Raw genomic sequence first — 14,933 nt, 5'->3', positions numbered from 1 at the left:
ATTTGCAAATGCTCAAAGAGGTAAAGGGGCAGGGGCCAGGTGGAAGCATGCAACTATTTTATTGCACAGGGTGGTGGGGCATGTGCAAGACTGGTTGATCCTCTCCAAAGGAGTTGGGGCAGACACAAAGCTGCTTTCGTAAGCCGGACAGCAAATGTCTTGGGAATTCCTAGGAGGGCGGCTAAAGCAAACTTAAATGAGGGAATCACTTTCTCAAAAAAGTTTTACAGTCCTCAGAAACACAGAACTTTAACAGAACAAATCTGTTCCTACGGACATCTGAGTTGTGCTCTCAGTACCCAAGAGGGATGCAACATTGCATTAGCCAACAATGGTATCTTATGTGCTAAAATGGCTCAAAATATATTTAAGGAAGAAACATGCCCAAAGTCACTGCTGGTTCGGCACACCCGGCCTGTTGTTCTGCTATTTTAAAGGCCCCACCAGCTTTCTCCATGCCCACTGCATGCTCCTAAAAGAACTAGTGGACAGCAGAGCAGTGAAACCCTGCCCTCGGTGGCAGAAGAGCCCCAGGCAGAAGGCAGGTCGCTCTGGATGAGTGACCTGCTCCAGCGAGAGCCTAGAGGCTTTTCAAGCCTCTGCCTCCCAGCCTACCTCTCATAGGTGCCACACCTTTCTTAAAGGGCTATCCCTCTAGCCTCAGGATGGGCACTTTCCCTGTGTTTCATAAGATCTTGCCTTGTGCATCCCTGCACTGCTGAGCAGGCAAGGCAGTGGCTGAGGTGCTCCATTCCTCAGGCTCAGGGCAAGGTGCTCATGTGGGTCCAGTGTCCAAGTTCTACAAGCCCTGGTGCGGAAGAATCTGATTCATGGGGCTCCTGCCAGTCCCTTAGCACTGGCAGGAGCCCCATAAATCAGATAGGACTGGCTCCTAAGCAGCTGATGCTGCAGCCTCCAACACCATGCCTCAATCACTTATGGCTTCTGAGGTCGTGACAATCCCGACGGATGCGAGCTAGAAAAATTCACAGGCCCAAACCTTGTCACTCCAATAAACTCAGCAGACTGCTTTAGCAACCACGCTGTTCTATCAGTCTCAGTTCCCATATCTGCAAAATGGGAACATTTAGGAGCACAGAAAGCAGATCACTGGTCCACCAAGCTCTGTATTATTCACCAAGCTCATCTGGCAGCAGCTCCCTCTGATTTTGGATGAGGTCATCTTCCCAGCTCTAATTGGCTGGAGACTGAATCTGGGACCTTCTGCACAGCAAATGGGTGCTCTGGCTTTCAGCACCTCCCCAATAATACTGGTGGTGGTGGTGGTTAAGGATTACTGGGACAATGAGGGTATGCTCTCAGCACTTGAAAGGGCTTACTTAGATAATCAAAACATGCTCAACTTCCAGGTTGAGGCTATTTTCATGTGTGTGGAGGGAAGCATTTCCTACATTAACAGTTTTGGGTTTTGAACAGTTGGCCTTCCCCACCTCTAAAAAGACCTTTAAGCTTCAGGACCTCCCTCCCCTCATCCCTCAAAGACACACAGCCTACCTCACACTGCAGGACAAACTGCTTCCCCCCTTTAATTCTGAGCAAGATGCATTTTTTGTCCTTGATCTGAGTTTCTTCCACCGACAAAATCTGTTCCATAGTCAGCAAATTTTGCTAAGGAAGCAAAAAGGAAAGACAGGTTGAATTGAAGGCCCAGCTGCTACCACAGCCCTGAGAATGAAACTGGCCAAAACCCTAATCCAGCTTCCTTGGGTTTTCATAAATTGCTTACAGGGGGTGGGAGGTGGGACTTTGGAAAAGGAAGGAATCTTAGCAGCAGTACAGCTAGCTTCTCTCTACAGAAGTGGAACTTCCTCACAAGGCAACTCATAAATGTCACAACGTGTGCACAGCATCACAAGGGTTGTGGCTTTGTCAACCAAAGAAAAAGGTGATGTTTTGTTAAGCAAAGGACCCCAAAAGTCTTCATTTAAAAAATGCTACATGGGGGGGGGGAATCCCTTCCTTTCTTACACTTTTCTGAAAGCTGTTCATGCATGCCAAGCCCAAGTCCTCATCTCTCCTTGTGCCCCCCTCAAACTTGGATGGGAAAGATCTAAGAAGTAGATAAGGGCATTTTGCAGGGGGCTGGTCACCAGCGTGCTTCCTGTCCACCCATCCTGTCTTCTCCTGGGGTGGGAGAGAGGACATGCAGCAAGTGGGTTGAGATTTGATTCTGCTGGAGAATCAACAGGGTGGGCCTTTTCCCTTCCACAGGGCAATCTTTTCCCACAGGGCAGACCAGGGTGGGTGGGTGAAGGAGACCAAGCTGATGTTTCAGGTTTTGGCATCTAAGCCTAGAAGCAATGGCTACTTCTTCCTGCCTTCCCTACCAAGTCATTGCTTGGAAAATTTCTCAGATGCTGAATACTGAAGGCTCTACAATATTTATGGAGAGGGAAAAGGGGTGGCAATTATGCCTACCTTATGGAGGTAGACCAGGCATGGCCAAACTTGGCCCTCCAGATGTTTTGGGATTACAACTCCCGTCATCCCTAGCTAACAGGACCAGTGGTCAGGGATTAGACACACACATTTTTACCCCAGGTGGTTCATGAGTATTCAGACAGGAAGTGAATATGGTCTCCCCCCCCCCCCCAATGATTTACTTTAGGTGAACAGAGTCGGATCAGACGAAGGCTTCTAGTCCACCCTACTGCACTACTCCATACAGGAAATTCAGCAAGCGAGCCCCTCCAACAGATGATTGCACAGGCTTTGCAAGAAGACCTCTGGCTGGTGGAACAGCCCAGTACCCCTCTAGGCAACGTCTTCCAATGGCTCAGCTTTTCCTCATGTTCAGCCCCTGAGATCTAATCCTGCCCTCTGGAGCAAGTTTTTGCCTTTTTCTGTGACTAGCATGGGTGTATGTCCCAAAGCCCTTTCATGGATAGTTTACCATTTTTGATGGGGCCCAAGGATGCGGAAAGAAATCAGTCATAATTCTGTGAACAGCAGGAGTTAAAAGGGGAGCTCTGGGGGCCGCAAGGGAAGCAGGGATGTTCCCTGGTGATTTCCCCTAAAGCAGCAACAAAGATGCTCTCTTCTACAGCTGCTACAGGGCAAGTCTTGGGGTCATCCTTACAAAGCAGCAGTTCCCAAAGGCAAAGGACCTGTGACACACTTCACCTGAATCGAAAGTACAAGGAGCAGAGCTTCACTTTTGCAACCGAAAAAGGGCCACAAGCGAAGCCCACAACAGATCTGGGCACACTTCCTGCCTGGTGAAAAAAGTAACCCAGAGAAGCGCCAGATTTAGAGATGTTTTGGGGCAGCTCCCTTAGAGGGTGGTAATTCTTCAGCCTCAAGAGCAGAAGTGCTGGGTTCAGCCAAAATGGTGCTCTCCAGGTGTTTCAGGCAGCTAGTCCTAGCAGCCTTGGCCAGCCCAGCCCAGCAGAGCCAGACTGGGAAGAGAGGAGAAGGGCAAAAGAGCCACCCAGCCTCCCAGCTCTGTGGGTGGCCATTTGGGGTTCACAGGAGCTGGATTCACTTCCTCACAGCCTGTAGGGGCGGTGCTTTGGGAACTGCTGCTAGGCAGGTTTCATTGCCTTACCCGCTTGCGTCTTTTTGTGTAAGTGCGCCAGGTGTCCTAAACAGGAAAACAAGAAGATTACCTGGAGCACCTGGAGCTTGGCATATCCCCTCCTGCATTGGCCCCTCAAGCCTTAGCATACCGGAGAGGAGGCAGAGCACCCACCGCCACCACTGACAGCATGTGCTCCCTCCCCCTGCCAGCCCAGCTGCCCAACTCACCCGTGACTCTCCTTCTCCACGCCATTCAAGCCGGTTTGGAAAGAGGTAAAAATAGCGTCTCTGCCACTGAGTCAGGAAGGGGTTCCCCAGCTTCAGCATGTATCCGTGCATGATGCAGTCCTTCCCCAGAGCATAGTCTGTCACAAGGCAGAAAAAATCCACCGTTAAGGGGGGAGCTTTGCAGCTCTATAGTTCCATTGGCACAAGGAGCAATTTGCAGAGGAAGACGTGCCAGAAAGAGGTCCCTGGAGGCTACAGTCAGAGGGCCGCTCCATACGTGGCTTGTGGAATACTTATGCCTCAATTCCCCCTTGTCCATGTAGTAGCATTCTCCTCCAATGACTGCTATCATACATTTTAAGAGCATAAGGAGAGTTTGCTGGATTGGGCCAATGGTTCTTCTAATCTAGTTAATCACAGAGGCCAGTCAGTTACAATAACAGAAAACCCACCCAGCAGCACTCCCCCCTCCTGTGGTTTCTAACAGCTTCTATTCAGAAGCACTGCTGCCTCCAAGTGTGGAGGCAGAGCATCGCCATCTTAAAAAGATCCTCTCTTTCCATGAATTTGTGTAATCCTCTTTTAAGGCCTCTTTTGGTGGCCTCACTGCCTCCTGTGGGAGGGAGCTCCATAGTTTCCATGCACTGTGATTTGAAGGCCTTTTTTTCATCTGTCCTGCATCTTCCAACATTCAGCTTCACTGTGTTCTAAGAAAAGGAGAAAAACTTTTCTCTGCCCAATTCTTCATGCTATGCATAATTTTATAAACTTCTCTCATGTCACCTCTTCTCCCTAAAGCTGGAGATTCCCTATGCTTTGAAAATCCAAATAGAAAATCTAGGACAGCAGTAGTTGGAGGAAAACCAGGGGCGTAGGAAGGGGGTGAGGTCTGCCCTGGGTATCATCCTTGAGGGGGGTGACAAAATGGCACACTAGGGGTCAACACACCATGAGGCCTGGCCTGCAGCATGCCCAAGCCATGCGTCTCTCCTGGGAGTGATGCAGTAGCTCGCAGCCCCGTGCTGCCCAAAATGCCAGTGTGGGGTTTGCATCTGCCAGGCAGACTCCGTGGGCACCTTGCCACCCCACACCACCCCACCTCGCCACACCACCCCATGTGCCACAGTGCCCCCATGTGGTGCCCCGTGCGCAGATCACCTCACCACAATGCTCCTGTGGGCAGCTCTCCCCGCCCCCTCCGCTCCAGGTGCCGGAGCAGCCCCTGAGAAGAACTCTGTATGGAGGGGGAATAAAAGGAGGCACAAGAGGGGTTGACAATCCATATTAAACTGAGCTATGGACAGGCCCTAATTCTCTGTTCCAAAATATTTGGCTGAAGTGGCTTTCAAAGGGACAAGGCAAATTAAGGGAGAAAGAAGGGACCTGATGTCTCTGTGCCACCACTATGTTGAGAGTCATCCTGCCAACGGCCAGGGGCAACAGTGGGAGAAGATGCTTTCGTTTGTCTCCTGCTTTGGGGCTGCCTGGTCCAGCCTGGAGGCATCTGGACCCACTGGGCTAAATGGGTCCCCTCTAGTCCAATTCAACTGCTTCCTTCCTCCTTCTTTAGAGAAAGGAGAGAGGAAGGCAGAGGAAGCAGCAGAAGCAGTAGCACTAGTGGGCATCCAATCAGAGAATCTTAGAGATGGAGGGGTCCCCAGGGACATCTTGTCCAAGGCCCTGCAATCCCAGCTAAAGCATCCATGACAGATGGTCATCCAACCTCTGCTTAAAAACTTCCAAGGAAGGAGAGTCCACGCCTCCTGAGGGAGACCGTTCCACTGTCAAACAGTCAGAAAGTTTTTCTGAATGTTTAGTCGGAATTTCCTTTCTTGTAACTTGAGTCCTACCCTCTAGAGCAGGAGAAAACAAGCTTGTGCGCATGTCCATGGCACTAGAAATTGTTTGTGGGCATGTCAGTGCCACCGGAAATCGCTTGTGTGCATGCCCACATGCGCAGGCCCGATTTTCGGCATCTAATGAGTGCTCTTTGGATTCAGTCAGTAAACCAGCTACAAATCCACCTAACAGTTACCTCGTTCAACCCACATTTTACCAGCTTCCTTGTGAAAATATCATGTCAAAAGCCTTCCTGAAATCAGTATACTCTATGTCCACAGCATTTCCCTGATCCACCAAGTTTGTAATTCCATCCAAAAAAGAAATCAGATTGGTCTGGCATGACTTATTTTTGAGAAACCCATGCTGGGTTTTAGTAATCACAGCATCCTCTTCTAAATGCTTGCAGACCAACTGTTGAATTATCTATTCTAGGACCTTTTCCAGGTATTGATGTCAAGCTCACCAGTTGGTAGTTACCTGGGTCTGAATGTTACCTGAAGATGAATATTGGAAGATTTGGGACAAAGCCTCTCCTCCTCAGGGAGGGGAGGAGTTGTGAGCAGGAGCCGTTTTCCCCATTGGCAGGGGGTGCCCTGGCTGCTGTGGCACGCCCCCAGGTGGCCAGCCAATCAGCTGGAGGCTTGGGGGCAGGGTTTAGTTTCTCAGCCATTGTGCTGCCGGTGCACACATATGAATGGCCAAGTGGTCAGCATGCTGACATCCGGTTCAGCGAATGGTCTTTATTTCGTGATGATGGAGTTCACCTCTCAGACCTCTGCAATTATATTTGGCTGGCCGACATCATCAGAAGCCTTAGGGATTGGTTGCAGCTGTGAGGGTATTGGTGGCGAGCCTCTTTTGGCTCAGGTGGCGGTCAGGCATTGGAATATGGTTGTGTGTTGGAGGGCAGGGTGTGGCCATCGCCTACCCCACCCCTCCATTTTAAGGAATCCAGTGGTTGTGGATCCTGTCTGATGCCCTTGCTGGTGGCTAGGGCCATAGTACGACCCCCGGTGATATCAGGGGGGGCTTTCAGTTGTATTTGCATCAACAGGCTCCTCCCACTGGTGGTTAACCCTTGATAGACTCACCCCTCCCTGAGGGGGTGGAGTCATGCTCTGTTGTTTTATCCAATGCCTAAGCCAATACCTCTCACATGCTGTAATCATGATGTGGCCTTTTTTAGCCCATTAACCTAATATACTGTGCCCATGTGGCAGGTCCTTGAATCACAACAGAAAAGTCCTTCACATAGCACATAGTTAAACTATGGAACTCCTTCCCATAGAAGACAGTGATGACTACCAACTTGGGTGGCTTTAAAGGAGGATTGGCTAAATTCATGCAAGAGCTAATAGCCACGGCTAATAGCCAATCTTTACTGTGACAACTTTATTCTAGTGGCCGATCTGAGATCATAACAATAAAGTCTGATTCTCTGGATACTAGCCATGATAGCTATGCTCTGCCACCATGGTAAATGCTTTCACTGGAAGCTGCAGTGTTCTTATGCTTGAATACTGCCTGCAGGTTTCCCACAGGCATCTGCTTGGTGGGACTAGATTGGCCAATGGATCTTCCTATCCTCTCAGGATGGGAGGGCAAAAGGGATGAATGTGAGCAAAATGCAGTTACATGTACCAGAGGGACTTGAGAATCACCAGCTCACACATAGCAATAACCATCGGATAATGAGCCTCCTGCACAACATATGTGCTGGTGACATTCGCTCCTGCCGCTCCACCACCCTCCACTACCTGAAGCCTCCTCCGTGCACTGAATTATAGACTGAAAGCTTCCCTCTCCTCTTCTAAAGCACTGCCCACAATGAGGGTACATAAAGAAACTAACAAGGTCCCCAGTAGCCACAGTCAATCCTTATGCATCTGGGATTCAGCAGGAAGAACTTCCAGGCCCCTCTCCTTAAGAAGTCAAACAGAAGTGCAAGAGAGCACTAAAAGAATCCTAAAAAGTCCTTAATGATGGGAGAGCAGAAATCAGTCCCCAAAGACCCTCACACTCTCTGCCATGACTTAGCAAATCCCACCTCACATTCCAGAACCAGAGCTGCCTTTGCTACCTTCCTCGTGCCCCAGTTGCTTGTTCTTCGCTCGCTTCCTGGCTTCGATCTTGTCTGTGTCACTGTTCACTGCATCATAAACCGTTTCCACCACTTCTTGTTGCCAGCGCTCTGAGATGACCAGGGGAAAGTTCTTGTACAGTTCTTGGTCACTATCAAGCAACTGATAAAAAGTGGGCAGTACAAGGAAGCAGAGAGAGAGAAGAGACATCACCAAAAGGGCAAAGCCAGCTGCCTTCCATCATATCCATAAAACTGATTGGAATTATGCCTATGGATTAAAAATATATAATCAATCTGGAGAGGAGGGAGTAATCCTACTGGGAGAAATTGGTCCTCAAGTCCCAACCTTGTCTTGGACAAAGGCCTTTCCAAACCCAACAGTCATAAAACAATTCTTAACGTTGAATGTACAACTACAACTCCCATCATCCTTGACTGGCTAGGGCTGATGGGAATTGGAGTCCAACATGTCCCTATCATATTAGGGAAATCTTTGAATGGCCCTGCATGTATTCTCTCAGTAATCCTTGCACCAGCTGGTGCAAGGACACATCCTCAGCTACACTGCACCTTCCCCATCCATCACCCTCACTTGCCAACACTCTCCCATCTCATTATGGACCACTGGAAGCCAAGAAGACTGTTTAGAGTGGAACAGGAGGGTCAAACGAGAAGCACAAGAAGCTTCTGAGTGAGCATGGTGGAAATCACAAACAGCCCACCTCCTCTGGTCTCAATGGCTAAAGGAAAATGTCCCCCTCACACCTTGATGCCTTTTGTGTCTTCCTCATCGAAGGAGCCAATGTCAAAAGCATCCGCCGCATTCACTTCTCCCCGCGGAGGAATCAGAGGCGGTGTGTACTGCCAAAGCAAGAGTAGCAGTTACAAATCCACAGGCCATGGTGATACGGAGTCTTAGTAGTTATTTAAAAAGGTAGGTTGCCCTTCAGCTGAGCTATCAGGACAATGTGTGATAAGAATTAACAACAGGGCAAAAATTCAGCACAAAACTGCATCAAACGCCCCATTTGAACTTTTGGTGCCTCTAAGAAAAAATGTACAAGCGTGCATAAGGGGTGTGATTAAAAAATAGCAGCAGATCACCTTTTGCAAGTAGACGTACTGCCAGTCAATGCCTTTGAAGAAGGGGTGCTCCTTCACTTCCTGCGCCCTGAGGAATGAATTGCAACCAGATGGTGATTGTCTTAGGCAATAACGCTTTCAGGCAGACCAATTTGCTATGAACACAGAGGCGCTTTATATGGTGTCTGGCATATAGAGCTCAGTATTCTAGCTCAGTAGTATCTACATTGACTTGCACCAGGAGCCTGGGACCTCCTGCATGAAAAGCAGGTGCTCTGTCTCCTGAGTTACAGCCCTGCTGCTTTAAATATTTTAAAAGGTAGCTTAGGGCTATCTAGGTGCTATCTAAGACATCAGAGAATCAATCCATAGAAATGGAAAACAACGGATTTTCTCAGGGCTGCACTGCTATTTGCAAATTGATCAATTTTATTTGCATAAGTTCTGAAGCAAACAGCATGCTTCTTTTGCTTTTCTGTTCATTTTTAGACTATGCGCTTCTCTTGTGTTGTAGGGGGCATCATACAACGCATTCTGTCCTATGCGAGGAAAAGGGAAGGAATGCCTCTTTGAAGGCAGGGCTTGCAGTCTGTATTACTTGTGTTAGTGATTTTTTAAAAACAAAATCTGCAACCAATATATGAAGAGTGTCTTTTCACTGATTTAATTTATTCAGCAAGGGCAGCCCTAGATCTTTTGTTTAAGGCTGATGTAAAACAAAACTTCTGAAGGCTACTAACTTTAGCCATGATGGCTATGTTCCACCTCCCTTGCCAGAGACAGCACAACCCTGAACACTAGTTGCTAGAAATCACAATGGGGAGAGTGCTGCTGTTGCACTCATAGTAACATAATAAGAGCTGGCTGGATCAGGTCAGCGACCCTTCAGGTCCAGCATCCTCCACTCACAGTGGCCAACCAGATGCCTGTGGGAAACCCGCAAGCAGGATTTGAACACAAAACCCCTCCTGGCTTACAGCAACTGGTATTGCTGCCTCCAACTCTGGAAGGTCCTGCTTTCTGCCTTTCTGTGCTTCTGGCTGGCCACTGTGAGAAGAGGAGGCTGGGCCATCTTTAGCTTGCCATCTTTAGCCTACTGCCTGGCTCTTTTGATGTTCTTAAAGCATGCAACACTTCTTCTATCAGTGAGGACTTACCCACTACCCTGGCAGCCAAGCCTCTTGCTCACGTCTCGCTGGAGAAGACCTTCCAAAAGAGACTTGAGTTCAGGGGAAAATGACTCTGGTAATTCCACATTCTGAGAAGAAAACAGGGCTATAAGCTCAGTGAGAATTGAATGGAGTTGCTCATAAGTTAGGATCCTCCAGACAGGTATCAGTGCCCCCAACCCACAAAAAGTCAGTAGTGATGTATGGGAGTGAGAGCTGGGAGTAAAGAAGGCTGATCGCTGAAGAATTGATGCTTTTGAATTATGGTGCTGGAGGAGTCTCTTGAGTGTCCCATGGACTGCAAGAAGATCAAACCTATCCATTCTTAAGAAAATCAGCTCTGAGTGCTCACTGGAAGGACAGATCCTGAAGCTGAGGCTCCAATACTTTGGCCACCTCATGAGAAGAGAAGACACCCTGGAAAAGACCCTGATGTTGGGAAAGATGGAGGGCACAAGGAGAAGGGGACGACAGAGGATGAGATGGTTGGATAGTGTTCTCGAAGCTACCAGCATGAGTTTGACCAAACTGCGGGAAGCAGTGGAAGACAGGAGTGCCTGGCGTGCTCTGGTCCAGGGGGTCACGAAGAGTCGGACACGACTAAACGACTGAACAACAACAACAACAACACCCACAAAAGACCCCACAGAATCATCTGCAAGCAAAGATGGCAGCAAAAAAAGAAGCTACTTACTTCTGTACATTCAGCACGGAGGAAGCTATGGTGTAGGTGAGGCTGAGAGATGGTGACTGGCCTAAGGTCTCCAGAGCCCTTGTCTGATACTCTAACTCACGGGTGTCAAACACAAGGCCCGTGGGCCGAATCCGGCCCGCGAGACCTCGTCATGTGGCCCGTGTAGCCGCCGTTCTCGCTGCTGTTCTTGCCCGTCCAGTGCACCATCGCCTGGTTGTGTGCCGTGTCGCCTTTCAGCACGAAGGAGGTGGTGAGCAGAGAGGCCGCCTCTGGAGGTCCTCCGCCGGCGCGACTCCGCAGGCTGCCCGCCTCATCCCGCGGGCTGCCGCATCTCTGGCAGCCGCTCCGGCGGGCGTGCCGCCCAGGAGGCACCCAGCGCAAGCAACAGCAGCAAGCGGAACGGAGTTCCCGGCCGGACACTCCTCCGCTCGCCCCGGCAGCCGCTGCTGGCGCCATGCTCGGCCTCCGCTGCGCCGCCGGGCAGGGATGCAAGTCTGGCAGGCAAGGTGCGGAGGCGGAGGACGGGAGGGAGCAAGCCAAGATGGAGGCGGGAGCGCGGCGCGGGAAACAATGTGCCAGCAGGGCTTCCACGCCCAGGCGAAGCACAGCGCCGCCCTCTGCCGGCGGGCCCCACCGAGCCCCGGAGGCCGGCCGGCCGCCTTCCCCAACGGCTGCTGGCAGCAAGGCTGCAGCGGGCGCGCCAGAGCAAGTGGACGGGAGACCGGCACCTGGGCAAGCGAACGTCCCCCTCAGCCTCGGCTTGCCACGGAGGGCAAGGGGAGGCGGCTGCCTCAGACAGCAGGATCCACAGGGGCAGCTCGGCCCGTAGTGGAAATGTGCTTCCTCCACCAGCGCCAGATTTGGGGCCGTGCGGGCACCTAACCCTCCCCGAGCCAAGGGAGCACAAAATAATGATAACAATGCCTATTTATTCTATTGGGGGGGCACCAAATTTTGTCCTCACTCAGGGTGGTTGCCATATTACCAAAGTCCGCCCCTGCCCCCCCTCAATGGGATTTGAAATCCAGCGATTTGAAATCCAATAAATTCCTAGGAGTGCCCCTGTCCCCACTGAGTAAGCCCCTAAAAGCAGACGATACCAACTTTTCAATATAGTGATGTTGTGATACGGTAGCGATATATTGCAGTGTTGAAAAGCAGAGGGAGGAGCAAGCAGCATTGGCCCCCGTCAGAAACTGGGGTGCAACCGGCACATCTCCCCCCCCACCAGCGCCTGGCACAGGGAGGAGGCAGCAACAGGCGGAGAAGGAAGAGAAAGCGCAGACAAGCCCCAGCCACAAGACGCAGTCCGGTAAATGTGCTCTCAGACTGGGCGTGCACAATGTTATGATACATCACCACAGGGGCAGATTTTAGTAATCTTTCACAACAGGAGTGTCAGCCTGAATAAAATATTGAGGGGGGGGCAGGTAGGCCCCACCTCACATCACCATCATCATAATTTATTACTGGTCAAAGACCAGCTCGAACCTCACATAATTTATCACACGCCACACACACCCCATTTAAATTTCAAAGCCCATCAACTTCGGGGGTCTCAGCCTGCTCAAATATTTTAGGCCGATACAGCCGGCCCTATGAGGGTGACCAAACTGCTGATGCGGCCCCCAATGAATTTGAGTTCGACACCCCTGCTCTAACTGCTACTCTCAAGGCTGTCTGGGCCCTACCTTGCAGGGCTGATGTTATTTATTTAACAAATGCATATACTGCTTCATAGCCAAAGTTATCAAAGCGGCATAGCAAGATAAAATGAGACAAAATTCAAAAGCTACAGATTCCAAAAGCAATTAAAGCCATCACTACAACTACAGAATTAGTTTTCCATAAAACAGTTCAGCCTCCTTTTAAACAAAAAATGTCTTCCTGGTAGCTGTATGGGTACCTGAACTAAGAGCAGCCAAGCACTTTGCATGTCTTGAATAAGGAAAAGAGGCAGATTCAGTGGATGGCTGGATCAATGACCTTGAGGGCCTTCTCTGTGGTGGAAGCCCAACTTTGGAGCAGTCTCCCCAGGGAACTTCTCTTGTTGCTGCCAAAGGAAGAGTTTGGGATGCTCTAACTTTTAGTATTGCTTCATCAGGCTATTTATAGAATTTTTTTATAGGAAGAAGGCTATTGCTGCTCTTCATTAATTGTCTTCCAACTGATCTTTCATTTTAATATTATTGCAAACTGTTTTGAGTGATGGCTTGCCCCTGAAAAGAAGTATAGTTAGTGATTGAAAGGAACGAACAAAAGCAGAGACAGAACCACGTCTGGCCAAAGGGTATAACTACAGAGTAACAGTCATGATACAAAGCATAGAAACACTGGAAGCTGCCTTAGACCATTGACCCTTCTAGATCAGTAATATCTATGCTGGCTGGCACAGGCTCTCCAGAATTTCAGAAAGGTATCTCTCCCATCTCTAACTGGAGAGGTCAGTGGGGATGGAAGCAGGGACCTTCTGCTGCTCCTCTACCACTGAACGATGACCCTTCCCACAAACACAATGGCATCATTCAGAATCCTTACCGCTGTGAGTGTCATGCGGTCAATCTCATGCTTGTCTTTGGTCTTGTGCTGCCTGAAAGGGCTGTGCCTAGAGAAAGAAGAAAAATTAAAGCACTGATTTGGTGTGTGGGGAAGCAGGGAGAGAAGGGAATGGAAGGAAACAGGGACATGAGCACTAGGCAGCACATGGGAGAATGGGATTAATAAAATTAGCTGGTTACCTCTGGGTGTTTGGGATTAAAATCTCCCATCAACCCCAGTCACCACAGTTGTATGATCCTGCTGGGGCTGATGGAAGTTGTAGTCCAAAAAAAATCTCGAGGTCACCAGTTCGGCAAAGGCATGCATCCATGCACAGATAACTTTGCATCTGCTCCTTTGAATTGGGACATAGAAACACTTTCATACCGGGGGGAAAGTTTTATATCCTAAACTGTAGAAGAATAAAGCATGTTCCTCAGCTAGCTGCCTGAAGTTCTGTGCTATAACATTCAGGAAAATCCAAGATGTGGCATGGAACAGATAAACTGTGTGTGTGTGTGTGTTTCTCCAGCCAGTGGGCTACACTTGGCCTGCCGGGCCTCTCTAGCTAGTCCACAAGGTCACTTAGAGAAAGCCAGGCCCACCCAACCTACATCAGGTATGGTGCAAGTAAGGGTGGGGCTCCCCTTTATGGATCACTGCCTTGTCGTGGCGAAGGGGCTTGAATAACTCAGAGAAGCTATAAGCTATGCCATGCAGAGCCACCCAAGATGGACAGTTTTGACCAAACGTGATCCACCTGGAGCAGGAACCAGCAAGCCACTCCAGTATCCCTGCCAAGAAAACTCCATGGACAACAGGCATATAAAAGTTATGATGCTGGAAGATGAGCCCCTCAGGTCGGAAGGCATCCAACATGCTTCTGAGGAAGAGTGGAGGACAAGCACAAATAGATTCAGAGCTGATAAAGTGGCTGGGCCAAAGCCGAAAGGTCACTCAGTTGCGGATATGCCTGGAAGCGAAAGGAAAGTCCAATGCTGCAAAGAAAAATATTGCATAGGAACCTGGAATGTAAGAACCATGAACCAAGGTAAGTTGGATGTGGTCAAAAATGAGATGGCAAGAATAAATATTGACATCCTGAACTAAAATGGACAGGAATGGGCAAATTCATTGATGGGCAAGAATCCCCTAAAAGAAATGGCATGGCCCTCATAGTCAACAAAAGAGTGGCGAAAGCTGATCTCGATACGAATCCAAGGCAGACCTTTTAACATCACAGTAATCCAAGTTTATGCACCAACTACTGGTGCTGAAGAAACTGAAATTGACCAATTCTATGAAGACTTACAACACCTTATAGAAGTGACACCAAACAACAACAACAACAACAACACTTTACACCTTCTAGAAATGACACCAAAGAAGGATGTTCTTCTCATTATAGGGGATTGGAATGCTAAAGTAGGGAATCAAGAGATAAAAGGAACAACTGGCAAGTTTGGCCTTGGAGTTCAAAACGAAGCAGGGCAATGGCTAATAGAGTTCTGCCAAGAGAACAAGCTGGTCATCACAAACACTCTTTTCCAACAACACAAGAAACGACTCTACACATGGACATCACCAGATGGGCAGCATCGAATTCAGATTGATTATTCTCTGCAGCCAAAAATGGAGAAGCTCTATACAGTCAGCAAAAACAAGACCTGGAGCTGATTGTGGCTCAGATCATCAGCTTTTTCTAGCAAAATTCAAGCTTAGGAAAGTAGGAAAAACCACTGGGCCGGTAAGATAC

At 49.2% G+C, this 14,933-nt stretch overlaps 1 protein-coding gene across 5 annotated transcripts in view; it reads right to left on the bottom strand.

The window, feature by feature from the left end:
- GRK3 (G protein-coupled receptor kinase 3) overlaps positions 1-14,933 on the bottom strand; it is a 161,512-nt gene that overhangs the window by 4,683 nt on the left and 141,896 nt on the right. For 4 of the 5 annotated variants that reach the window (XM_083710117.1, XM_083710119.1, XM_083710120.1 and 1 more), the window contains 8 exons: positions 13,178-13,244; positions 9,934-10,034; positions 8,798-8,864; positions 8,459-8,554; positions 7,691-7,853; positions 3,769-3,905; positions 3,569-3,604; positions 1,516-1,629 (listed from right to left, as the gene is read on the bottom strand). In XM_083710117.1, coding sequence (XP_083566243.1) covers positions 1,516-1,629; positions 3,569-3,604; positions 3,769-3,905; positions 7,691-7,853; positions 8,459-8,554; positions 8,798-8,864; positions 9,934-10,034; positions 13,178-13,244 — 781 coding nt within the window. The remainder of the gene's footprint in view (positions 1-1,515; positions 1,630-3,568; positions 3,605-3,768; positions 3,906-7,690; positions 7,854-8,458; positions 8,555-8,797; positions 8,865-9,933; positions 10,035-13,177; positions 13,245-14,933) is intronic. The other variant, XM_083710118.1, reaches the window with a different exon arrangement.

The sequence above is a fragment of the Podarcis gaigeae genome, assembly GCF_964106915.1.
Source record: "Podarcis gaigeae genome assembly, chromosome: 13".
Taxonomy (NCBI): Eukaryota; Metazoa; Chordata; class Lepidosauria; order Squamata; family Lacertidae; genus Podarcis; species Podarcis gaigeae.
This window is presented reverse-complemented; position numbering and strand designations above follow the sequence as displayed.